At 37.1% G+C, this 27,174-nt stretch overlaps 1 protein-coding gene across 3 annotated transcripts in view; it reads right to left on the bottom strand.

Moving 5' to 3' along the window:
* Positions 1 to 531: 531 nt before the first annotated feature.
* Positions 532 to 27,174, bottom strand: part of aass.L (aminoadipate-semialdehyde synthase L homeolog) — a 36,868-nt gene continuing 10,225 nt past the window's right edge. For 2 of the 3 annotated variants that reach the window (XM_018250964.2, XM_041585090.1), the window contains exons 3-24: positions 25,340 to 25,516; positions 24,907 to 24,991; positions 23,376 to 23,443; positions 22,964 to 23,110; positions 21,781 to 21,859; positions 21,570 to 21,697; positions 19,888 to 20,036; positions 19,449 to 19,571; positions 19,248 to 19,359; positions 15,071 to 15,130; positions 14,908 to 14,975; positions 14,424 to 14,545; positions 13,579 to 13,708; positions 12,595 to 12,705; positions 8,156 to 8,264; positions 7,415 to 7,555; positions 4,927 to 5,094; positions 4,255 to 4,350; positions 3,668 to 3,783; positions 2,815 to 2,903; positions 2,152 to 2,328; positions 532 to 1,371 (exon numbers count right to left, since the gene is read on the bottom strand). In XM_018250964.2, coding sequence (XP_018106453.1) covers positions 1,253 to 1,371; positions 2,152 to 2,328; positions 2,815 to 2,903; positions 3,668 to 3,783; positions 4,255 to 4,350; positions 4,927 to 5,094; positions 7,415 to 7,555; positions 8,156 to 8,264; positions 12,595 to 12,705; positions 13,579 to 13,708; positions 14,424 to 14,545; positions 14,908 to 14,975; positions 15,071 to 15,130; positions 19,248 to 19,359; positions 19,449 to 19,571; positions 19,888 to 20,036; positions 21,570 to 21,697; positions 21,781 to 21,859; positions 22,964 to 23,110; positions 23,376 to 23,443; positions 24,907 to 24,991; positions 25,340 to 25,516 — 2,574 coding nt within the window. In that variant the 3' untranslated portion in view covers positions 532 to 1,252. 3 annotated transcript variants of the gene reach the window in all.

Below are 27,174 nucleotides of genomic sequence, written 5' to 3' on the forward strand. Positions count from 1 at the left end.
GGGGCATTTACTCTGTGCGAGAGCAAAGGTGCAACAGCACCTAGTGGTGTGAGACTGGGTTACATACTCTGCAGCTCCCTCAGTTGAACATCTGAATTATGCACAAGCTAGTCCCAAATTCCACAACACTTTACAGAGATCATACATCATTCATGTCAGTCCCTGCCCTAGAGGAGCTTATCACACTATGGTCAGTTTCATCAGAAGCCAATTAACCTGCGTGTTTGTTTATGGAGTGTGGGAAGAAACTGGAGTTCCCTGGGGGGACCACACGGAGACACATGGTGAAAATACAAACTCCTTACAGATAGTGCCCTGGCTTGTAATGGACTCAAAACCACACTGAGCCACTGTGCTGCCCATTTATTATGGGCATACTGTATAGAATATCCTATCCTAAATCATAAAGCAATTCTTGAGGTTATCCAACATTTCCATGACAGTGGGTAGAATTTGCAGCATCGTCAACATATTGGACATGCCTTTTCTCTACTGTATTTATTAAGGAAGAAAATTAACTCCTACATGATAAAGAGTCATTCATTATGGATTATATCCATATTTAATTTGTTTAAGCAACAAAACACGGCTAAATAATGTTAATTCTTCCAGTTCAGAGCAAATGCAAAAAAAACAGATACATTATCTCATACAATACACAATATTGCCCGCACAATAAATGAAGGTCAACTACTCAAAATCACAGTACAGTTATTTAGAAGTGTCTACATTGGTGTAATGCGCTGGGAGAAAAGAAACAATTCTCTGTTCATATGTTGTTTTACTGTAACTATTTTTGTTAAAAAAAATCCCATATCAATTGGCTGACTTCTTTCCCTTAATGATTATATGGGATTCTTTGGTTTATCATACTAACTTTGCCATAACCAATTTTATGTTTTCATGTTCCAATAAATACTTTTAAAACGTTGAGTTTACCACAGTACATATTCAGTGCCAGGATTGAGGTTCAGCAACAAGATAAAGTACAGCATTATTACTGTAAGAAAATGCAGCAAGCTTTCCAGCAATCCAAATGCAAACATTTGGAGAGAGAGAGAGAGAGAGAGAGAGAGAGAGAGAGAGAGGGAGAGAGAGAGAGAGAGAGAGAGGGAGAGAGAGAGAGAGAGAGAAGACCAACGTAAAAGTTACTGAATGTGAATGGGCGTGTGTATGCAACGGTTGAAAACATTGTTCAAAGCATTTTCCAGGGCCAAAAGTAGCTACTAGTTATGTTATTTTTTGGTCCAGATTAAAGTGAAAATGTGCTCTTTGTGCTGTAGTGAATTCCTTCTTCCCTCACACGTTCTAATATTGGTCCATAGATATTCTTGGTCAGTGGAATTACCAGGCCCCTGCTTTCAACTTCCCCTGAAAAATAAAAACATACAGATTTAAGTTAACAATGTTGGCTTTAAATCGTTCATCATCAAATCCACACAGGCAGATGTATCAGTCCACAAATCTGGTATGTGTACAGTAAAGAAAAGAACTAGTCTATAGACAAATGTTCACTTGTTTCACTACCTAAACACTAATGGTAATATTTGTTAAGGTCTATATAACCCATATATGGTTGTTTTTAAAGGGATTCTGTCACAGAGAAACACAGTTAATAGCAATCCATCAGAATCTTGTACCGAAATCCATTTTTCAATAGAGCAAACAGATTTGTTTTGATGTGAGGCAAGCCATTTTCTTACTTGCCCAAGTGTCTTGTGACTTCAGTTTCTCTTTACTGCGGCACTGCAAGTTGGAATTATATCACCCCCAGCAGCCTATCAATGGGATCAAAGGGATGTTTTGTCACCCTCAATTAATCTACACTTTCCCACCAGTAGTAATGTAAATTGCTGGTGGAAAACATGTGCATTGTATGAAGTACCCTCATTAAGAAACTATGGGCTTCTTCACGGCATATGTTTTCCCACTGGCAACTCAAATTACTGCTGGTGAGAAGGAAACAAGAATCCTCTTGGTTTCCACTCTGTTATGAGATGTTTAATATTCAACCAATAGAAAATATCTGGACTAAACAAATGCAATGTGCCATATGACAAAGAGAGTTTTAAAGGAAAATAACCTTGTTTGCAGTACATATGTCTGTGCCACACTACTGTCAGCCGCAGAAAAAAAAATAACATTACTTACCATCCAAAACCATTTTAGCAGCAATTGCTGTTGGGTAGCCCACAGTTTTAGCCATTGCCGAGTAGCCATTTACATCTCCGTATACGACCAAACTGATGTTTTTGGATTCTAAATGGCCAGAAGGATGTCTGATGCCAATATCATTTCTCAAAACAATCATGTCTCTTTCTCCTGGCCCTAAAAACAAAAAAATGAAGCCTAAGCTTACACTTTTAACAATATACACTTTAAATAGTACAGAAATAGTACTAACATTCAACAGCTCCATTGTGCTAGTTACAACTGAAGGGGAACTAAAGCTGTAAGAGATACGGGTACATGAAAAATGCATCAGTCTGGAAAGTTGTGTTAGTTTTGCAAGTGAAACCATAAATCACGAGAACTCTTATTATTAGAAACAGTGAGACTATGATAAATATAGCAAACAGGACATTTTACAGTCATCTGAAAATTCCAGAATTTTTGGTCTAAATGTAAAGAGTTTGCCATTCAAGTCAATAGGAGGTAGCATGAGGTTATTCAGGCAGGTTTTCAGCAAATTACTCTTGTATCTTCCACTTCCTGGAATACCAGACAGCTGATATAACACTTCTTCCATAACAGCACTAACTAATAGGGCATATTTTAAAGAAATCAAGGCCTACAAAAGCAAACAAATCTTACCAAATGAGAGCATAATTTCAAGGTGTTTGGCCAGAGCATCAACAATTGAGTCTGCAACAGGCACTGGCTCCTCACTTAGTAATCCAAACCTATAAAAGACAAACATATTTTTCCAAAAATTCTGCACACACAGTACATTTGCTGAAGGAAAGCCTAACTAAACAGTTCCCAAATGTTAACTGAAATGTTAACTTAATAGTTAATAGAGAGAAACACATACAAATTATATTGGATTCCCGAGTTTACAGAGAATTTGTTGTATTTAAAAAGGCTACACATTTTAGGACCTGTTTAGGTAAATGTGTTTTTCGAACACCCACTGATTTGCACAGATAGTCAAGGACAGAATGCAGAATTGCAATTTACAAATTCAGTTCCCAAACCCTAATATCTTCTTATTTTAACTTGCTCTGGACCTGAAGCCTTTTGTTATCTCATTCCTGACCATGGCTATAATAACATCATTTTCTTTCCATCTCTTTTTTTTCATATTTTCACTTACCAACATTTATTCAACATCTCCATGATGTTCCTTTGACTGCTCTGCTTTAAATTTTTTATTTTTTCTTAGTCTACATTCAATGTCTCCCTTGACTACCAAGGACTGCCGATTTTAAACAACGCAATCCATCTTTAATAGAAATCATGTGGAATGCAATCAAAGCTGCATATATAAATACAACAATATTATGTATGTTTTTATCCTAAGGTATTAGTATTTTAATTCATTAAAAAGGTCAGTTAATTAAGAAATGCAAATAGTAGTTGGATTTGAATTTTATATTGAATACTGAGGTCTGAATACGTTAATACTCACAATCCATAAAGTCAATTAAAAAAAAAAAAATCTTACCACTGAAGAGCCTCCATGTTACTATCATCCTTATCCAACTTATTGTACACCAACTCTTTAAAAGTGTCAGTGCTTGTTGATGTTGAAACATTCAGTAGATGGCATAAAAGCTCCTTCTGCAGAGACAGCAGCAAATGTTTGAAACCTAATTTGGTGAGTGTCCAACTTACATTCACAGCTTTCTAAGCTATATTTGTCTCTCACTGAAGCATTTAAACAATCTCCACTTCTCAATAAAAGTAGTAGATTTCTTTGTGCTATCTTTAAATTATCTAAACTGTAGAAAGTTGAAAACCGATATTTGATGACATAGATGAGTGTAACTTTGGTGTCAAGATTACTTGCGTATGACTCAAGCAAATACTATTGTGTGGATCCACCTGCCACAGCTTACTTTTTAAAAGAATTCAAGGGGTGGAGTGAGTGGAACATTATATAGAGGGGAGGAGTGACACTCATTTTTTTTCTTTTGTCCCGTCTCCAGAGGTCAAGGAATACTAAACCCCCCTAACGTTTGCACTTACAGGAAGGGCTATCTTAGAGAAAGAGAAATGTTTTATGTTACATATTTACAGTTACATATTTACCCATGTTATCGGTGGAGCATTCACTTCAAGTAGTGGACATGGATCTGTACTTATTAGTCCCAATTTCACGAATCCACTCATTGCGTTACAAAACCCCTGAAATCATGAAAACACAAAAATATGATTTTTTTACATGCTAATAATGAATTGTATGTAGATGCTGAAAATGCATACAGCACCTCCAGACAGGATGAGCACTAAAAACCATATTATTAGGTTAACAGCTAACAGGTCGCCTTCTATGCTGGTGTATATATGCAAGCAGAGAAATGACGATCTACTGCCTTTAAACCCTGAATATATGTGCATTGATCTATGGGATCCGACTGTCATTAGCCTTAATTTGTTACAGTCAAAGCAAAAAATGTGAGTTCCCCAAAAATCAAAAAAGCCTATGAGTGCTCCAACAGGCACAAATGCGTTAGGCTTTTTTTGTCTGGTGTCCTAATAAATGCTTTTGCACTTTTAATTATTAGGTTTTTTTATTAGCTGTTTGATTTTTAGGAAACATGCATTGTTAGAGTAGGGTGAACTGTGAGATTTTTTACTTTAATTTTACTTATTTTTTTCAGTTGGACTGTTGTATATGTGGTTAGTGATTCAGAACTTAAAATATTATGTAACTATATTTAAAATGTAAAAATTTGCACTTATAAGAAGGAAAGATTTTACCTTATATCTGAGGGTTCCCCTCATTAATGTATGTGCAGTCTGGATACCATAGGGTTCAGCGTATTTTGTGCTGTCCCTGTTTGGAAAGCCTTCTAAATTAAGTCCCGGGAAGCAGTCCATAGCATTCACAGATTCAAGCAAGGAGCCCCCTGCTGCAATGTTAACAATCTAAGAATTAAGAGAACATTAAATTAAGTAAAATAACACACATTAACATAATATGGTCCTCCTTCACTTCTGTTTAAGGTGAACTAAAACCAAGAATAGGATCATGTAAATATATTCAACACTTACATAGCATTCACAAAAACTACGTATGATTTAAATAAATAAAGGCAGCCAACATGAAAGCTTGTGTAGGCTCTGGCACCCACATGTATACTGGACAACTAGGGATGCCACCTTTTCATTTGTAAAATACCAGCCATGGCTTGATGGGGACAGGCTGATGATGCAAGGGGAGGGGCAGCGACATCTTTGGACAGGCTGATTCGGAGGGTAGATTCGGAGGGATTGGAACGGGATTTTAGAAGGCATTAGGCAGAATCAAGAGGGTATTATAAATTTACCTGCAAGAACATTGTATATTCTGGCAATGTCCTATTGACTGTGTCATCTGTCTGTACCTTTGCTATTACCATTATTGTTGGTCCTTATTACATGTTCTCCTCTAAACTCACACAGAGTTCACACAGTGCCTTGCATATTCTATAATTAATAGACCTATAAAGAACAAGTCACAGAAGTGTGCAAGGCATTATGGGACATGCAGAACTTGGTTTGAGGAGAAGTGACTGCTATCAGGACTAGCAGTTCAAGAATTAGGAAAAGACAAACAGATATTGCTTTCTATAGCAATTACAAGTAACGTTATAATGATTGAACATTTTTCATTATTGTATATTGGAAAGCTGCTTTAAATTACATTTGCAAAATTGTGTATTTGGGCTTTTACACAGAGCATGCTGGTGCATGAGCAGTTGAAGGTAATTACAGAGTATCTTCAGTTGTGCATGCACCAGTGAGCTCCATGTCACCGAAGTGATCAGAAAAGGACAAGAAGTTTCAGAAGATTGTGCCTGCTAGCTCTGCTGCACATTTCTGCTTGTATAGGTCAGCATTACTACTGTTCACTGAAATAGACTCTGTGGGGAGGGAATGGATGAGGACTTTGTCGGGGGGGTTAGTTCTCCTCTAAGTAATGACGTAGAGGTTTCCTATAAGTTTTTATTTTCCTATAAGTTTTTATTACTGAATACTATGAAGACATGTCATCACAACTTACCGAGATCTCTCTTGGTACATGTGTTTTTTGGCAAGACAATTCTTTGGCAATATATTGTGTTATAAGGACCTGCTAGGGGTCATGGTGTGTTGGTAAATCTGAGCTTTGATCAACACTGTGCTGCCAACCAGCATTTTTATATCATTCCACATACAGTACCTAGTATCCCTACAAATAAAAGGAACTCATGGACAAAGCATGAATGAGGTCACAATGAGGTCAATAAAATGGACCACAGAATTGTCCTTGTGCCATGTAAGGCCAACCCAAACTTTAGCAGAGGAAGTAGATTCTGGTTTAAGTTTGCTTTTCTGCCTATAACAGATCATTTTTGCTTGGCCTGTCCCTCAGCTACTCAGGCGCCACCAAGTTTTAATGCATGAGAATTCAGAGACTCCCACTGGCTTGAAGAAGGGACATACAATTTAGAAATAGAGATGCTGAGTACAGAACTAAGTGTAGTCAGACAGACTGGGTAAGAACCATATACACAAATGTACAATGAATCATAAGGCAAACTTGAAAACAGGAAAAAACCAAGGTCGAAACCAGGAGATCAATCCTGCGCACAGGGCAGGCACAAGGAGTCAGAAAACAAGTAGCCATGATTCAGGAAACAGAGCCTCCAGGTACAAGCAGACTTGACCTTCAACTAGCAGTGAGCATGAAGCTGGGGATATAATATTGAAGCCAGTGGAAAACTTCTGGGGACAGATAAATACAACTGAATGGACTGCACTCATCAGAATATCATGGGACAGCAAAGCATCAAACCAAAAACCTAGCTATCTGCTCATATAGAAAATAGGTATTAGACACTATACAGCAAACTGCAGGTCCCTAGCTCAAATCCATGCAGACTTGCACACCCACCCCATAACTTTGTGTTCTATCTATAATGTGTGTCCCTGGCATCATAACTCTGCAGGGCCTGATTTACATACACTAGTGGAATAGCCAAAATAATATTCTTGTTTTCATTTTCTAACTGGTAACAATACTAATAATTGATTGGTTGCTATGGGCATATACACATCTGCAATGTAGCACCCTTCCTGACTAACAAGGCATAATAAAAGCTCAAAATGTTGTTTAACATTTATTCTTACCTGAAAATACTATTCCAAATTACTCTCTATATTAGAAATGGGTTTCTACACAGTACTGGAGAAAATAATTAATTTATGCAATTTAATTTTTTACCTGTCCATCCTTCAGATATGTAGCAGGCTGTATTGTGTTAAAGAGAACAGCAAGTGGACTCCAGCTGAATTTATATCTTAGGGGGTTGTCCGAAAACTCAGGAGCGGGAAGTCCTCCACAAAAAGAAATATAGGATTCCACCTAAAGACAAGCAAAGCAGATTTAAGTACATTTGCTTATATTTTCTTCATTGCATGTTATTGTGAAGTAAGTAATTAGCTAAAGGATCATGCTATAAAAATAGATGCTTGTTTTCCAATCGAAAAATTCTAATTCAAAAACGTTATACTCTTATTCTACTAGCTGTGTATTATTTATTTGTGTACTTGTTACATTATCTAATTTTTCTAATAGCTGGATAGCATTGTTTTAGGGGAAAGTATATACCAAGGGCTTTACCTTTCCACAATAGAGAATACATAAACAGAAGAAAGTTTAAGAACATTGTAGCGTAATTGCAAATCTTTTTATAACTATAGATATTTAATCCAACATAAATGTCTAAAGAATATTTGATGTGCTTTATATATGAATATAAGGTTTCTAGGCTTATTACAGCAGATGCAGGCCTGTTGTAAACCTTATGTTAATATCTATGGTACATCACTGTAATACAATTCTGGGTCTGAAAAACCTTTAGAGCGATAAAAGAATGGTGCACAATGGAGTTTCTAAATGTCTTGAGGAGAGAGAGACTTTGTATAATAACTCTACAGAGAATGTAATTTGTTATAGATTTACCTTTGCTCCAACATCTTTAGCTTTGTCAAAGCATTCCATGGCCAGCATGTGATCAAGACCAGGATCCAAACCCATTTCACCAACAATTATAATCCCAGCGTCTTCTGCACTGCAATAATACATTTGAAACAAATAAAAACCTTGTAAAAAGAAAAAAAAACAAGAAGTATTTATATTAACTAAAACTAGTCTCTGTTTACAACATAATAACCAGCAATGGACCAAAATGTATTCGGTTTATAGGAGACTCCCAGTACACAAGATTTTTATGTGGAATGCTTAGGACTTTCTGTTGCTAGTTACATTAACATCAAGGACAAGCCACTATTTTATTATTACAGAGAAAAAGAAAACCAGTCGGCAATAAAGGTTTGAGTAAACTTTATCATAAAAGGCATAACGTTTTCCAGATAATAGGTTTCCAGATATAGATCCCATATCTGTAATTTGTATTCATGAAACCTATAGAAAGTAGTGTTTATCATGCATATTTCCAGAATTCCACCCTTTTAAAGGTTTCATTTCATTTAAAAGAATATGTTTATCTTATGCAAAAAACTCAAAACTCAATAAACTGGAAATATGCTTATTTATTTAAAAACTTGATCAACAACAGCACTGCGAATTATGTTGGTGCTATATAATGTTAATGTTAATAGTAATAATAACTTAGAACATGAAAAAGAAAAACTTGAACACAGTGAAATAAAGCTATCCAGCGCTAACCTTATATTTTTCTTCTGCCTTGGTTACTCCAATACACACTCACAGCCCCCATTATCAAGATGAGTTGCTCACAAAGGACCGGACACTGGTTTGGGGGAACAGGACTAAGTAGCCTGGGGTGTTGTTTTTATCCTCCAGAGACTTTGCTCTCTCCCACAAGCCCAACGTCAGCTCCTGAGAGAGCAGAAGCACAGGCTGTCTTGCCAAGTATGGGGGCTGCGGGGAGGCATGGGGGGGGTAGCTTTTTTTGAAGTCATATACTGTATAAGTGCCAAGAACTATACAACCCTGAGTAAAAATGTAATTGAACTAGAAATAGGAACACTGAACCCTGCATTTCATCGATTACCAACTAGCCTATAAACAGCACTTTGCATTTTCTGTGTTTGTGTAATGGAAATAAGTATTTTTTCTTGCTTCTTTTAAGAAGCTCCAATCATAACTTGCAATGTTATTTTATAACACTCCATTTTTCTCTGTTGTGCCATATCCTTTCTAATCTGCTGCCACTACCTCACTGTAGTGTTATAATTTCCTAAGGAGAAAGGAACAGGGGGAGGCAAAAAATAACAGACAGTAATGGGAAACTCTTGGCAAAGTGACAGCAAGGTCCATACTGAAAACGAATACTATATACAGTATTTATTTATAGCCATTCTCCCAAAAAGGAGAAACCATGCCACATGGGCATCACAGGGGGCATGGGGGGTTCCCTCCTGAATTCCCTGGCAAAATGCAATCCATGCAATGTGTAGCTGGCTGCCATAGAGATGCTCAGCCTCAGGCAGTTACGTGCACAGAGAGTAGACGGCCGCAGCAACTCTGCGTGACGTCACTACTAAGAGTGTGAGCATAGGCAGCCATTGTCCGTATGGTGGACACAGGAGCACAGTAGCAGCTAGCTTACTAGTACCAGCCATGTATTAGTTCTTCACAGATCACGGTGCTTGCTTTTACTTTTGACAGTAGAGAGCCTGTATTTTTGAGCAGGCAAGAAACTTCCAATATCCACGCTTGACAGAGACAGCAAGCAGGCGAATGGGGGAGGACCTGGAGAGTCCAGAAATAAGCTGTCTAAGCCTTCCATCCTGAACTGACAGTTTGTGGAGAGAGTGGAGTGTGGGCATCTCATTCTCATCAGTACAATCCAGCAAATCATACCAGTACAATAAAGTACCAGTGCCAGTCAGCAAACCAGTGCCAGACAGCAAACCAATACAATCCAGCAAACCAGTACAAAGCAGTGTCAGCCAGCAAACCAGTGGCAGTCAGCAAACTAGTGAAAGTTAGTGCCAGCTAGAAAATCAGTACAATCCAGCAAACCACTGTAACTTAGAGGAGTAAACAAAGAAAGCAAACAAAAGGGATCAAAACCAAACTAGTATTTCCAGTACAGATGAAACAGCAACTGCTGAATGTAGTCATTAGGATCAAGCTGTTAAAGGAGAAAAAAAACCCTTAATAAAAAAAAATCCCTACCCCCCCATCCTACATAGACCCCCCTCTCTCCTCCCCCTGCCAAACTGTTACCCCGGGCAAATGCCTCTACTCTTTACTTACCCTTCCGTGCAGATTCTGTCCTGCGGATTTCATGGGCGATATCTTCAGCCACTTAGTTAATTCTCGGAATGAGACCGGCACTTTGGCAATTTTTGTGAGTTTCGATGCATTCGTAGTTGTCGCGAAACAGAAAATTTCTCCAACTGCGCATGCACCACCACGCCGGTCTCATTCCGAAGAGAAGAAGATGGCGCCCGTGAACTCTGGACAGAATCTTCATGGAGGGGTAAGTAAAGAAAGTTTGCCAGGGGTAGCAGTTAGGCTGGGGGGGAGGGAGGGGGGGTCTATGTAGGGTAGGGCTTTTTTTTTTATTAAGGGTTTGTTTCTCCTTTAAGACTGACATTGCCATACTTCATTCACAGAGAATCTTGCCCCCCTCACCCGGAAAATTTCTGCATTCGCACTTGCATGCCAGTACATGGTCTTACAATTTATACAAAATAAATGTGGAAAAAGTGATTATGGTCAAGGGTGCCCCAAAACTTACCCCATCACATTTTAATAAATATCGCTTAGCAATAATTTAATAACATACTCAGTGTCATTACTACACTGTCAGCCAGAACACAATGGTAGGGGAATGCAATTATACAGTCAACCCGATTGATGCCTGATGAAGGTGGTAATTCAATATTCATCTGATTCACTTGATAAGTAGAATTGGGCAACTTAAATATTACTGACCAGATTAAATTTTATGAAAAAAAAGACATTTCCTAATTCCAGATTTTCCCATACAATGAGAACAAACTTATCTCACTGTTTATCGCATACAAACTATTGAAGTCTATGGGGGAAACTGGAACTAGTTTAGGGCAAAGAATAGAAGAAAAAATACTTCGAATTTCGAATGGACAAATATGGCTACTTCGACCATCGAATATTCGACCATTCGATAGTCAAAGTATTGTCTCTTTAAAAAATACGTCGACCCCTACTTCGGCAAATAAAACCTACTGAGGCCAATGTTAGCCTATGGGGAAGGTCCTCATAGGCTTCCTAACAATTTTCTGATCGAAGGAAAATCCTTCGATCGATGGATTAAAATCCTTCGAATCGTTCGATTCGAGGATTTAATCGTTCGATCGAACAATTTTTCCTTCAATCATTCGATCGTAGGAATTGCGGTAAATCCTTCGAGTTCAATATTCGAAGTGGAAGGATTTACATTTGGCAGTCGAATATCGAGGGTTAATCAATATTCGACCCTATGTAAATCTGCCCTAAATCTTGCCCATAAATTTTTATGTTATAAACCATAAAATAGCATTTTCTCATTGATTTGAATGTGGCCCTATATATGGGCATCAGGGCCACATGAGCAAAAATGGTGGTGAATACTAGTCTGATACAGCAGCCCCTGTATACACAACAGAAAGAAAGACATGCGGTGTTTCTTTTGACAGAGGACTCAGAACAGTATTACTTTGAGGGTTTACTGGTGTAAAGCTTAGCAAGTGGAGTATACCTTGAGACAAATAAATAACAGAATGAGCAATAATACCCAGCAAACCACATCAGGGCTGAACTCCACGGGCACGTTGAAACCCGATTCGTGGCCAGGCGATGACACACATTCGACGTGCTGGACATACCGAATATAATGGCACTGATCGAGAAATCGCAGGTACAAACTACATGTATCCGACTGTCGGATGTGAACGACACACGCTGCATCTTCATTCGATAGTTGGATACATGTAGTTTGCACCTGCGATTTCTCGATCACTGCCATTATATTCTGGACATTCGACACGTTGCATGGGTGTCATCACCTGGCGACGAATCGGGTCTCAACGCGCCGTGGAGTTCAGCCCTTAGGAGGCAACTAGAGAACCAGTTGTCATCAGATACAAAGTGGCTCACTACAGCACAGATGAATTCAGCATGTTTTAAGGGAATAAAAAGCAAAAAGCTTTACTTCAGCAATCATGGAGGTAATGTTAATATGCCAATAAACAGGGAAATGTGACCATACTAAGCATATCTGTGGAAGATATTGTTACTACCAAAATAAAAATAAATTACTTACCTACTGATTTAAGAGTGCGACATTGAAACAAAACATAAAAATGCCTTTAAGTGACAAAACCACTACAAATTCTAAACATATATACTTATTTAAGCGACAGTTGCTAAAAACCTTTCTTTACCTTTGTTGAAGTTCTTTCATGGCAGGAGTGATGTAACTGGCTGTAACCAAGTTGACTTTGTTCTTGATACACTTTTTGGCCACTGATGGATGTGCTGAATAAGGTAGCAAACTAAAGAATGGAAAGCAATGGCATTTCAGAGGGATAAGCTCATATTTATTTCCCGTTTTTATTTTAGAACAAAATGTATGAATAAAACGGTTTTCACAATATAATGTACAGCTATGGTGACAGCTGTGAAAGGGTTGGCTTATACTCGGAAAGTTGAAAAAAAAACATAAAAAATGTTAGTGGAGATAATTAAAATTACTTTTAGGAATATTGTTGACTCTTTCTTGTTAAATGATGGTGGAGGTGCAGTAAGTTTTCCCCAAAGGAAAACGTATTCCCTTTTTGTCTACTCGTGCTCATCTACCTATATCCTCCTTACATTTTTGGTTGGTGCTGTACCAAACATCACTTTGTTGGGGTTATTTCAGTTTGTAATGTGTTTAACACAGTCCTCAAATCACAAATTCAACCCCATGTATCAGCAGGTGTAGCTACAGTGCATCCAAGATGCTAACTGGTGTATGGGCTGAAACCTATGACCAAAGACTTTTTTCAGATGGAAAACAGAAAGAAATATCTTATCTTGAGCAGAATGATGTGATAAACAATCACGCCCTCCTTATGTGGAGTAGTAATGTTGTGTGAGGTCAATCATTCATACTCCTTTTATTTCTAAAAATAATATAGGTGGCACTAAGTAATTATACAACACACTGGGAGAATTTCACTGCATACAGTCCAGTTTCTTATAAAAACGGTACACATTTTTTAATTAAAGTATATTGGAGAGTAAAAATGGGATTTTATTTGTTTGCCTTTACATGCCGTTTAAATGTTTAATTCATAACCTAGAGACCAGGAGTGCTTGATGCATCCACTGTATCATTAAGGACTACTACAAGCAAGAAAACATGTACAGATTTTTAAAGTTACCTGACTACGAGGTCATGCTTCTTTATTAGTGTTGAAAGCTTCTCTTCGTTTTTATAAATATCCATGGCTATTGGAGTTGTGTTATGGTATCTTTTTGACAGATGATCAACCTGATCTTTAACCATTGATACTGTGGAGAGCAAACAGAATTGAATACAAATAATGAAACAGATGCAAATATAATATGTATTTTGCATTTAAACAGTTAAATGTTACCTTTTAGATATTAGACTTTTAGAGGCACATTTATCAATATTCGAATTTCAAATTAATGCAAGTTTGAATTTGATTTTACTTGAAATTTGAATTTGATTAATTATTAAAGACGAATATCTTAAACTCAGACGAATATTAATCGGAAAAAAAAGTTACCTATAGGTCATGTTGATCGTTTTTCACTGATAGTTCTGCTTTTGTAAGTAATTGTCACTTGAAGTTCCTAAACCTGACTGTTTTGTCAACCCGACTGTCCCTTCTCAACTTGTCAGTTAGAGTTTCTAATGCTAATGGACTACTGCTGCACAGATAAGGCAGCCCCTCATAGAGTAACAGGGTAGTAAGAAAGGTTATGTAAAAGCAGGCAGATATTTTTATGGCAATATTATAAATGCAGTAATATCATTTAAAGATAATGTTATGATAGATATTAAAGTAAAGCTTTTTTCTGGTGTCAGTATCTCTTTAAGGTATAGAGATTCAAATTACATAAAGATCCCTTAACAGGAAAACCCCAGACACTAACATCAGGATAACAATCCAGTCCTATATCTGTACAGATAAGTGTGATGTCAAATATAACGAAAAACAATAATATTATTTACTAATAAATCCTTCACTAAGATTACCTGCAGTTATTTCAACATTGGGATCTCTTGTGAGGTAATTTATAACTGGTCCAGATACATAACCAGATCCAAGCACCAAGATCTTCTTTTTTGTTCCTTGGGTCATTAACTGTGCATGTTCTCTACAATTAACACGAGATTCAAATTTGTATTATTAACTACACATAACAACAGAAAGTTAGCTAATAAACTCTTGTAAATCTTAACGTGTCTTTTACTACATATGCGACTATTGTGTTAAAATCCAGCAACAACAAAAAAGCTAAAAGGGAAGGTCTAGCATTCATGGGGCTTGTACAGTCAGATGGGTACACTTGCTCAAAGACAGAATTTATACATGAGGCAGAACAGGGAAATCACAGGACAACTAGGGAAATGCAGATGAGCCTTGGACACATAGTGGAACTTAATTTGCTGGGTGCCTCTACTTCCTGAGAGGTTACACTAATGTATTAAAACTGGTACAAACAAGAAAGCATCTCACCTGCTCTCTCTTAGCTTCTGTATGTACTTGTATTTGGGAGTCAAACACCCACTGGATGCAATCACTGCCTATATCCGTACATATAAGAAATGTAAAAACCATGTCAAATAATTCAGAAAGAGGTAAATTGATTTAAAAATAAATAAATTAAAAAAAAACTTACATTTCGTACAACTGGAGAAAATGTTTGCTGCTCCATGGGTTTCATATCATCAGACATCAGCTACACAGGAAAAAACAGTATTTTGAGAAATATAGCATAAATGCATGACTGGCAGTACTGTATTTAAATGTTTTGTAAAAAATCCTATAGAATATTTAACCAAACCTAAGCATTTGGACTCACATAGATGCCCTCCATTAACCCCGTCTGGCCCTCCTGTGACTTCTGCCTAACAGCTTGCACTTAAGTAAGTGGTAAACACATTTTTTTACACTAACCCATACACTTCATTTGGTGTGGTTGTGATACGAGGGCTTTTGCTTTTCCTATAACTCCAGTTTAATTTTGGCAGGGTGCAGAGTTCCATTTGCAGCAATTTTGCAAGTTACCAAGCACTTCTAGAGTAAGGGCTCTTACATATGGGTGGTTTTTCTCTCTCCTGCATTGCACTTTCTTCCGTTCAGCCGCAGGGGAGCGCAGGAGTAGACACACTAAATTATTGTCAAGGGGGCTGTACTCACACAGACGCATGTATGTGCCGAACACATGTGAAATGCAACATGCTGCGTACCACCTGCATTTGGCGCTGATATGCGTCTGTGTGAGTACAGCCCCCTTAACAATAATTGAGTGTATATACTCCTGCGCTCCCCTGCGGCTGAACGGAAGAAAGCGCAACTCAGGGGAGCACAGGTAAAACCGCCCGTGTGCAAGAGCCCTAAAAGCACCTCTGAAATGGCACTTGCATCCAATTTGCTGAGCACAAGTCTGGTGCACCTACTGATGCAACCTGCTATGGGAACCCAGAAGCAAACACCATATCCAGGGTGACTGTGAAGTAACATGAAAGTAATAGCTGTTTGAATGTTTCCACAAGAGAAGCAGCTTTAAAGTAGTACTTGTGTTTTCTCTGACTACAGAACGATGAGACAAAAAAATAGAAAAACAGCCAACAATATACAGTCATGTAGAAAAATAATGCAATACATAAGAGGAACATTTAGTAAGGGTCGAATCTCGAATTCATGTGAATTTCGAATTCACTTTTATTCAAAATTCGAATATTCAATTAGAAAAAAAATAGAATATTTAAAACTCAAACAAATTTTACCGACTAAAAAACTCCCTTGATTTGAGTTTTCTTTCAGAGAAGGCTACTAACATCACCAAATTGATCCCTGGCCCTCTCCCACTGACTTATACAGTAATTCGGCAGGTTTTAGGTGGCGAATAGTTGAGTTCGAGCTCTGAGTTTTTGAATTAAAATTTGAATCGAGTTTGGATAATTCACAATTCGAATTTGAGAGTTTTGACAAAAAAAAAACATGAAAATTGAAATTCGAATTTGACCCTAAATATATGGATGGGCTTGTGGGTACTGCATTATTATTATTAAACAAGCACAATAGAAGTGTGTGTGTGTGTGTGTAAATACTGGTCAAATATTTAAATATGTGTAACTTAATTGTATTTCTACAAATATACTTTGAATATAAACCATTCACATATGTGCACTAAATAAAACACAGCTTGTCCAATCTCGAAGAGATGCCAAACAATGTTGAACATTACAAATATCTCCAGCAATATCAATGATTAAAACATTCATGTGTAATAGTTGCAACATAATTTGCTAACCTAGGGGTTAACTACTACAGAGGCCAGGAACTCTGGGTCTAGGGATGTAATCAAGGTCAGGTCAACCAACATAAAGCAGGTGTGCAGTGGGATTTGGCAGAATTAAAGCCTTGATAGACATTTACGTAATTAAGACAGACATGAAATATGGGGTGATATTGGTTGTGTCAACAAAAGTGTCTGACACAACCAAGTAATACACACACAGGAAATGGAGCTGTATATCACCAGAGCTTGATTTCACAATTAATTATGGAGCCTATTTATAAAGCTGTGCAAAAGGGTTTAAAGGTGTGCTTCACCTTCAGGTTAATATGTTATAAAATGGTTTTCGCAACTTTTCAATTGGTCTTCATTTTTTATTTGTAGTTTTTTTTAAATTATTTCTTCTTCAAATTCTTTGCAGCTTTCAAAGGGGGGCCATGGAACTCAGCAGCCAAAAAAAGATTGTTCTGCGAGGCTGAAATGTTATTTCTACTTTTTATTACTTATCTTTATATGTTTGCCCTCCTCTATTTATATTCCTGACTCTCTTTCAAACTAATGCCTACCTAGCAACCAGATAGCTGAAATTGTCACCTTTTTAAAAGTTTTGGAAAATAAATAGTTCTGGCCATTTAAGTAATATTTGCAATTTGGTTTAATTTCAATAAAAATGGAGCCTTTTCAAAATATCTTGAAAGAGAAGGATGGACCATTTTTAAAATACCTTGAAAGGTAAGGAATTATATATACTTAGGACTCTGCCCAAGCCAGGAGATTGCCAACAACCAGCACAGCAGAGAAAGTGTAGTTATTAATGTCTGCTGCACATACCTGATCAATCATATCAATGACTAGCAAAGGAAGACAAAAAAAACGGGGATGTGCTCTAGCGAGCATTGTCTGCCCCTTCCTCTGATATTACTACATAAGATTACTATGTGGCGTGGGTGGGAGGTCCCTAGCTCACAAAACAAAAAAACATTTAAGTATTGCTACCTTTCCAAGTACATACTGAAACATTCCATTTCTTTTGACATGACAAGGTCTGTTTATTTTCCAAAACTATTAAAAAAAGTGAACATCCCCTTTAAATGACATATCTCAATTTGTCTTTATGTGGATTTCTCTATTTCAGGTACAGAGGTTATGAGTTCAACAAATAACTTCAAATCACACTTTACACTTGTAATTATGTTTTTACATAATTACATATCCTTCATCTTATTGCTCTGGTTATTTCATATTTAGTCATATCTTCATTCCGTCATTATTTCTTTCATGGGTATGTATACGTCATGCAAGTTCACAATCCCTTGTTAACGTTCTGTTGTCCAGTGTATAATTTAGTTTGTACACCAGAAGCACATTCAGACATTGCTTAATTGGACATAAAGAGGCCCATTTCTCAACATTCTGATTTTAGTGGTTTTAGAAATGATAAAAAAATGCGGAACTAATCCCAATACTAATATGAAAACCTCAAAATCCTTTTTTTCCAGCAATACAAATGACTTTGACAGCTTTTAGATCAAAGTGTTGTATCAGTGTATTACCTCTCGTTACAGAGTCAGCACAACGGAGCTTACAGGCGACATATTCAGCTATTCGGTCTTCTTCGAGAAGTGATCGTCGTATTGGCGAATACACAGTTGGAGCAGTCTTCCAGTTAGTGACGGAAATTACCAAAGGGAAGGAAGAAGATGCAAAGAATACCGCAAAGCTGAAGGATTGCGCCCGTGAGGATTAGGGTCACTTACAGGTGTTATCACCTGTGTGGGGGGGGGGTGCAGGGAGGGGGGACTATGTAGGGTAGGGGATTTAAAGCTGAATTAAAGAAGTAGGGCAGAAATGTTTTACATTATATTTTGGGTATTTATACCAACCAAGGCAACCACAGCCCATTAGCAGTGTCTCTTAATAACCAGCCCTGTTGCATCGGCTTGTATGACAAGCAAACTGCATTTTCTGCTTTCTGCTGATTTTTGACGACCTCTAAACTTAACTTCTCAACAACTGCAGACTGAGCATGTGCATGTCACAGACAATTTTGTGACAATTTTAGAGGCCTGGATCATTATTACTATAGCATACTACTATAGTATACTATGCTGAACATTTAAGCTGGTTTGTTTAGCACATCATTTTTTGCAGTTTTACCCCAATATATGAGTGGATGAGTACAAGACCATTGTGTGTTTACATGTGGGCTGCTTTGATTTTTTTGCCCAGGCTGCTTTTTACTCCTAGTCCAGCCCTGGTATCAAGGTACCACTGTGCCTGTGTATTAGCCAAGCATAATAAGGAATTCTCTGGAGGGAAGTATATGCATTTAAAAATGAACCATCGACTTATTAGAGAAATGTTGCACTATTTGTTTAAGCTTGTTCAAGCATTTCATTTGCCGCAGCAAGTAGTGCTATAGAGACACTGTGAGCAGTATTACTGGATTGTTACAGGGTTTTAGAAGTATCATTAGCATGCAATTAAAAGATCTGAATAAGAATAGGTTTCTTTCAAATGTCATAAAATGTAAACTTTTCATTTGCTTCCCTACCATCTCTTCAATGTAAGGAAAGAGCATGTCTCCAAAATATTCCGTTGCTTCAATTGGGAGCTGAGCAGGCAAGTTGTCAATTGAGCACATCAGAATCCCACAGCCTTCCACACTATAAAACAAATATGATTACAATGAATAAATAACATACATGCAGGTATTGTGTTTAAATAGTAAAGAGGCATGAAATAACTCTCTCACCTGTCATGAATGATATGCTGGTCTGCATCATACATACAGAATGGCATATCAATTGTTGTACACTCTGTCATAAATTCTATGGATCCACCAGTGTCAGCAGAAATGTCACCAATTGCCAAAAGCCTGGGAAAGGGTTAAAAGACTGCCTTTTGTAAGCAGATTACTTTTATTTATTTATTTTTGTAGTGCATATGTTTTTTTCCCATTTATGGAGAATGAAAGTGTGTGTGTGTGCGTGCGTGCGTGCGTGCGTCTCTCTCTCTCCTTAGGTCATTTTAAAAAGCTACACAATTGAAAAACTCGAACCTTAGAGGAAATGTGTATATGAAGGGGGTAATTAAGCTATACAGATCTTGAAAAATATCAGTTCGTTCCCGCAGGTTATATTTGAGGTTATTTCATGCAGAAAACATATTTGTTAAAGCTACATAATCCCTACTTGTGAGGAAGTTCTGGACAGCCTTCTGTTGCAACTGTAGAGGACTTCACTGGAGCCAAAAGCCTTTGAGCATCCTGACGGGTTAGCAAACGTGGAGAACCCGGATCCCAGTATATTCCATTGATTAAACATGTGGTATATGGAGCTATCTGTTATGGGAGAAACATTCCACAAACAGCACTGAAAAATGAACTAAAACACAGTTTTAAAAAAACATGCAGCAAACAGTATTGAATATCATGTAATGATACATCCAAACAGAAAATCCTTCTCAATGCAGGAGCAGTGAAAAGGGTAATGAAACTTTAAAATCTTACAATGAATTTGACTATGTCTTAAACCTTTGATAGAAAGCACAAAGAAAATGTGCACTAAATTGCAGTAATTAAACATTACTATTCTACAGCATGAATCTCTTATCAACAATGAGGACATTTCAGCCTACCTGTAGAATGATTTTTGTCAACCAGCAGAATTTGTTGCAATTCTTTGTAAGAGCAATTCAAAGATGGCGCCCACAACTGCTCTACTTTGGTTTACATAACATGGTAGAGGAAATTACCATTTTTAGGGAGCTCAATCATTCTAACGGTTACTTTCTCCTTTATTTCAACCACTTTTTCTAATAAAAACTAATTTTGATTGTGATATTTTACCCCACAGTTGTAGCAGTATAAATAAAGTAACAGGTGAACATAAGCAATTCAGAGATCTTAAAACCAATTCAGGTTCTTAGAATAGCTGCAGTAATTGGTTCTTAAACTGGGAACAGTTACAAATAAATTTAAAAAAAACAAGAAAAAAAGGCAGGTGTGAAAGCCAAACACTGGCAACTTGCTAGATGTCATTTTATTAAACTTAAACCAGTCAAGGTGGAACAAAAGCTGTACCTGGAAAAATGTAAAAATATACATATGGTTTGCCTGGGTCAGTACAGCAGTCCTACTATTGATGTATTTTAAGAATGTCTTACTAGAGCAGAAAATGTCAATGCAGGGTGTATATATATATATATATATATATATATATATATATATATATATATATATATATATATATATATATATATATATATATATATATATATATATATATATATATATATATATATAAATATGTTATACATTATGTTTTAGGCTAGGCAGGGCAACCACAGGCCTTTAGCAGGGATGATGTGTGCCTCCAAAGATGCCTCAGTAGCTCCCCATCTTCTTTTAGGCTGGTGCAATAAGTTCGGTATGTAAAATATGTCACTTTTAGCCACATTCATTTTTAGGGTTTAGTTCTCCTTTAAGAATACTCTTGATTTAAAGGAAAAGCTCTGTATGCATGAGAAAGATTACACTGTCCCTTAGGATCATGGCACATGCAGGCAGTGAAACGCCTGAAACCAACCCTTGAAAAAAAAAAAAAATAACAGGCCCCTCTGCAAGCTGAATAATAATAATGTAATATGCCACAACAAGAGATTTAAGGTGAATTGGCTATTTAAGGCTATGATCCTTTAACACACATAAAATGCACATTTTACATGGCTAAATAGAAATAATTTGGTTACCATTGCACATTATTTGTTGCTCACAGTATTTTTCTCAGATGTAGTTATAAAGTAACTATGGTCTGCTAATTTATACCTATATGTCACAATCCCTTTAAACATAATTAAATGTAGGCATCCTTACATCAGTGTTAAACCTGGAAGTGTATAGTTCAGGATTCTTGTCATATTCAACAGGGTCATACACGCCATCTGTTTTTCTAACAAGATGGTGGTGACGGCTTAAAACTGTTGCATAAACTTTCCTTAGATCTAGGAGAAAATGTGACAATTTCAAATATTTTTTCATTTTGTTTTTGTTAAAGATGACTATGATAAGTTAATTTGATAAATACCTCCAGTCTTGGAAACTTCTTTTAATTCATGTGGTTCAACAAATTCACAGGGTAGCTCATTAATTATTTCTTGTGCACCCTAAAGCAAAAATGCATATTGTATTATCTCTGAAGGGAAAATATAGCAAGTGTACTATGTGCATACTAAATCACAGACACACAAAAACAGTGCCCTAGTGGTTGGAACTCTTAAGGGGGTATTTTCTAAAACTCAAATTTATCTCATATTTTTATTAAACCAAGCTCGACCAAACTCACATTCACAATTTCATCTTATTTATCAATAAAATAACTAAAAAAGTGTCAGGTTGGAAAAAAAACGTGATAAAATTGAGTGAAAACCCGGATCGTACAAATTTTTCAGATTTGACGCCAGAATCGACTGTTTTTTTCTGGTTATTGCCCAAAAACCACAAATTTTTCAGATTATCGAATAAAACCCAGCACAGATCACAATATCTTCAAATTGTAAAAAGGACATCTCCCATTGACTTATACACGACAGGTTTGTGATGGCAGATTTTTCAGATTTGGACTTTGTGCAGCTTCGGGGTATAATAAATTTCGTAAAATTCTAGTTTTTTTCTCTTAAAAAATTCAAGTTTTGTTGAAAAAAAGCTCGACCAGAAAAAAAACAAATTGATTTATTAAATAACACCCTTAATGTATTTAAATAGTTCCAAACCCTAATTACAGGATAATTAAAATGGTGGGAGCTAGTCGCCCACTGTCCACCTATGCCCTCACCCAGTGGGTGACTACCCACTGTCCACCTATGCCCCCACCCAGTGGGTGACTAGCTCCCACTTGTTCCCCACATAGACAGGCAGAAATACCTGGGAATGATTGGAAGGGAGGGAAAATGGGTTTAACCGTTAGTGTTACCTGATTTGACTTGAACCAAGCAGCAAGTGCTGATTGCTGTAGGAGTGTGTATTTTGTTATTGGCAGCATGCTTTTATTTATAGTGGCTATTAAAAGTTAAGTTTTAATAATTGAAACTGGTTAGCTGGAAGCCCAGAGGCAATGCAAGGTCTATTTGTAATTAGCCCTGATTGACTTCAGTTGTTGTTTGAATCAAAAAACGTAGCAGTTTATTATGAGAGCAAATGACTCACGATCAAAAATGTTCAAATTTTTTCACTACTTTTTCAGGTAACACATTAAGCACATCATTTGTTACCTTAGAAACGTTTCCAGTTCCAGTGAAAACAAAGGTCAGGGGCCCAATAGATTTGGGCATTAATCCAAGCGATATCTCATATCCAGCATCTCTCACAGCTTGCACAGCCTGACTACTGTTTCTGTAGTTATGAGCCATTCCAATGTGCTAAAAACAAGCATAAATAATGTAATATATCAACATGAACTGTCATAAACAGAGAAAGTAATCGATTAACTGAATTATCATGCATTATTCCATAGATAATTTCTAATAGTTCCTAATGCAGTTTGAATTCTCAGCATGTAGTATGTCAGTTTTTTTACAAAAAAATTGAAAAACATTAGAGGAACCACATGCATATGAAATGACAGTATCCTTTATTACAACATTAACACTAGATCACAGGGCAGATAAAGTATTTAACAATTACCATAAACGGGGTGTGATGTCCAAGGGCAAGAAATCGAAGACCTAAACCATGCAGCATGTTGATCATCCCTAAATCATAAACACAGAGGATTTAGCTATTGCTCATTTGTAAAAGGTGTCATAGCAATATTTCAAAATGCTAAACATAAATAATAGCTTTCTTTAAAAAATATAAAAATGCTTCCATTTTCGAAAATTTTAAATTTGACACCCCTAGTTCCAACCCACCAAAAAAAGGCTGCTATAATCTTAGGGGTCGGTTTACTGAAGCAAAAAAAATGTCTATAACCAATCACCCATTATCATTGAGAATATTAATGTGGCAAAATTAACACTGTTTACTAAAGTGTAATGGACAATGCAAACATCGCCGACAGGATTCTAATTTGTTAGGTATCCTACAGTGCTTATAACAGCTAAGCAGAGACCCTGAGCCAGTATATGTGCAGTACAGAAATTCTACAGTAATTTTTGTATTGCACGTGTAGACACCTTTGTTCAGCACATAGGAGCAGATAAAAAGTCAAAGGAACTGTCCTTTCAATGGAGATTGGGATTTAAATTCCATTCAACTGTCCATTCTCTTTATGATGTATTGTGTTTGTGAACATGAATTATGTTCATGGACTGCTAGGCAACAGCTTATTTAAGTTTCATGTAAATAATTATAACAAAAACAGGCCTTTGGGAGGTAATAAGTAAGCTTGTGGTTTGCTAGCCTGCCAGCCAGAAAAGGGCTGCTTAGGCAAGCTAAAAATGAAGGTTGATATGTTGACAGGAGGAAATAAAGCAAAAGTAATATTTAAAAACATATTAAAATAATTCTATAAGTCGATGGAAAAGGAATTTTTTTTTTAAAAAAAAAGTAACCTATATTAGCCCTTAAACAACAGTATCTTCACATGTAAGTACAGTACAGCAGACCCTGTAACCACGTGGGGGGGAGGGGGGCTGGGGAAAAAAGGGCCTAGATCAGTTGCAGGGTCTGCTGTGCTGCTACTTTTCCTGTCTCCCATTTGACAATCATGTATACATGCACAAGCGAAGGAGATGGTTCAAAGAGCGTGGCCAGTGAAAGCTACTCTGGGGGGGCCCATAAGTTGTCCTTTGCAGGAGGTTCATCGAAGGATCTTTAGCCACTGTTTGGACCAGTGTGTGTGGCCTTATTACCCAACTGCAGAGAACATGAACTACACCTTAAACTTATGCTTCAGACTTTAATTAGTAATTATTTTTCTCATGTTCATTTCAGCACAACAAATTATTTAATTGTAGTTAAAATGTATTGGTAAACAAAGCCAAGCAACTTATTCTAACTTGCTATTTTTAGTCATTATTTAGTGGTGCAGCCAGCATAATAAGAAAATACTGATACTCTTGACCCAGCTTTCTCCATAATGCCCCTGCATTAGTGAAAAATGTGCCTCTAAATGTGAAACTCGCGTATCTGTGCGAAGTAGCACAGCGGAGCTCAAGGGTGCAAGAAAAAAAAAAAAAACTAGAATAGGATTGAGGTAAATCAATATTTATACCTGCCACTCCAGCCCACTGTCCGAAAGCCACTACCCGCACTCCTCGATGATCCACCATTTTTTCATAATCAATCAATCGAATTTCCTATACAAGAAAAATGAACAACTGTACAAATGTTTTTAATAAATATCATATAATTATATTTGGAATAAAGACACTTCCAGATAGAGATCATGTGAAAAAAGAAAGTGCATGCCTTCTACTTCTACATGTTTTGACAGATTTTAGCTGGAGTATTTTCGGAATGGTTGCAGTTTTGTTGCATAATGAATCCTGAAAAAGTCACACTTATTTTTTTCAGATTTTTGGTGTCAAAGAGCCCGATCCGAAAAAATTGCGGCATAATAAATCAACCCCTACAGACTTAGAACTGTTAGTAACAGCAGGAGATCCCTTGCCCCATGAAAATGTCTATAATTATACTGGGCTTACCAGTTTAAGGATTTCATCCAATAACGACATATTTGCTTCCTGGGCTTTTATGGTGTGAGAAAAGAATGCATAGGTCTTATTGGGCAGGAGCTTCTCTTCTGGAGGTCTCTTAACACCTACAATAAGAGACGCGTCTTGTATATCTTCTTGAATAATACCACCTGCTTTTTTATATTCCTGTAAATAAGTGACAAGTGTTACTAACACATTAACATTACTATTCAAAGTGAGGCAAATACCTGTCCATGCCATATGTAATAATGACTATAATTTGTCATATGACAAATGCATGCATACTTTCATAGGAAAACATGTTTTTTCAAAACACATCAGGTAATAGTGCTGCTCCAGCAAAAAAAAAACAAAAAAAAAAACCATGTTCTTCAGAATATTTAATATTCTTATTAGACTGTTATTTGCGAATTTTAATTTAACAATTTTAAGCAGGATCGGACTGGCCCACTGAGACACCAGTTAAAAACCCAGTGGGCACAGGTTCTTGTGGGCCTCAGGGTTATCTACCTATTGTTCCCTATGCAGCTGATTTTGTTCTTAAAATTACTTGAATGTTCTGTGGGGGGGGGAATGGGCTGTCCCATTTGTGCCTGCTGGGCTCCTGATGTATGCATCTTTCTATGTAGTATGGGGAACTTGCCACCCTCCCTCCCTTCTGTGTGATATTAGCTTTTTTTTTTTTTTTTAACTTTTTTTTCCGCCACATCGCACACCAATGCAGGGAGATTTCTCAGAATACAGGCCATTAGATAAGGCACACCAGGTCAGCACATAGCAATAGTTTTATAGCTGTCGTTAACCAATAACGTGTTAGCTAATCACCGGCATTCTGAAGGAGCTCTCGGTGTGCAATGAGAAAGACAAACAGATAAGAAAATTGTCACCCTGGCATGGGAGGGAGGCACATTCCTAAATGCTATAGGGAAGAGGATGAAATATCCAGCAAGACAATTAGAAGCAATGAATATTCGTTTAAAGAAACAGCACAGAAATATATTTTTAAAAAAAGTATAGTTCATAATACACTTAGTTGGGAAAAACTGTACTACATAAATGTTAGAGTTAATTGTTACTGGACAGCCCAGAAAATGTTCCTTGGTCTAAGGTTGCCAACTGGCAAGTTTTGTGAAAAAAAATGTTCATCTTGCTGCCCTAGTATTACCAACCAAGTGTCAACCTTACTGTGGTTTCTGTGTAGAGCTCCCACCTCTGCTGGAAAAAAATACCTACCTTTCTATAGTTTTATGTTTTTTCCTGACAAAAAGCACCATTTTTACTGGCTAGACCGATAAAATACCAGCCAAGTGCCAATCCTATCTCTGTGCCCAATAATGGTTTCAGTCTGCAAATTGATACATAACTGTATGGGACATATAAACTTTGACTTTGCTTTGTGTAGCAGACAAACATGGAGCAAAAAAATGGTGGGTGAGGGGGAGGAGTGAAGTGTGTAAAACCGGAGAATGACAGCACAGAATGTAAACATGAAAGGGATTGGTGGGGAACATTAGGAAGGGAAAAGAGACAAAGTTTTGGCACTCCTGGGATTAATTTGCTGCTCTAAATCTGCTATAAACAATTGTCTTTTACTGGCATGTAGTGGGTTAATGCAATTCTCCATCTGCAGGGACCTTACTGGCATTTCTAGATTATGGAATGCTCATTACTGGCTAAAGAATGTGTCAATAGGATGGGGGGGATGGGGGGGTACATAGCACAAATCTTTTCCATATTTTGTTGCGACAGCCCAACCATTACATACTGCACCTCATAATCAGCAGCCAAGCAGGCTTACATGATTATGCAGGGGTGACCTCTGA

Source organism: Xenopus laevis, chromosome 3L, assembly GCF_017654675.1.
Source record: "Xenopus laevis strain J_2021 chromosome 3L, Xenopus_laevis_v10.1, whole genome shotgun sequence".
Taxonomy (NCBI): Eukaryota; Metazoa; Chordata; class Amphibia; order Anura; family Pipidae; genus Xenopus; species Xenopus laevis.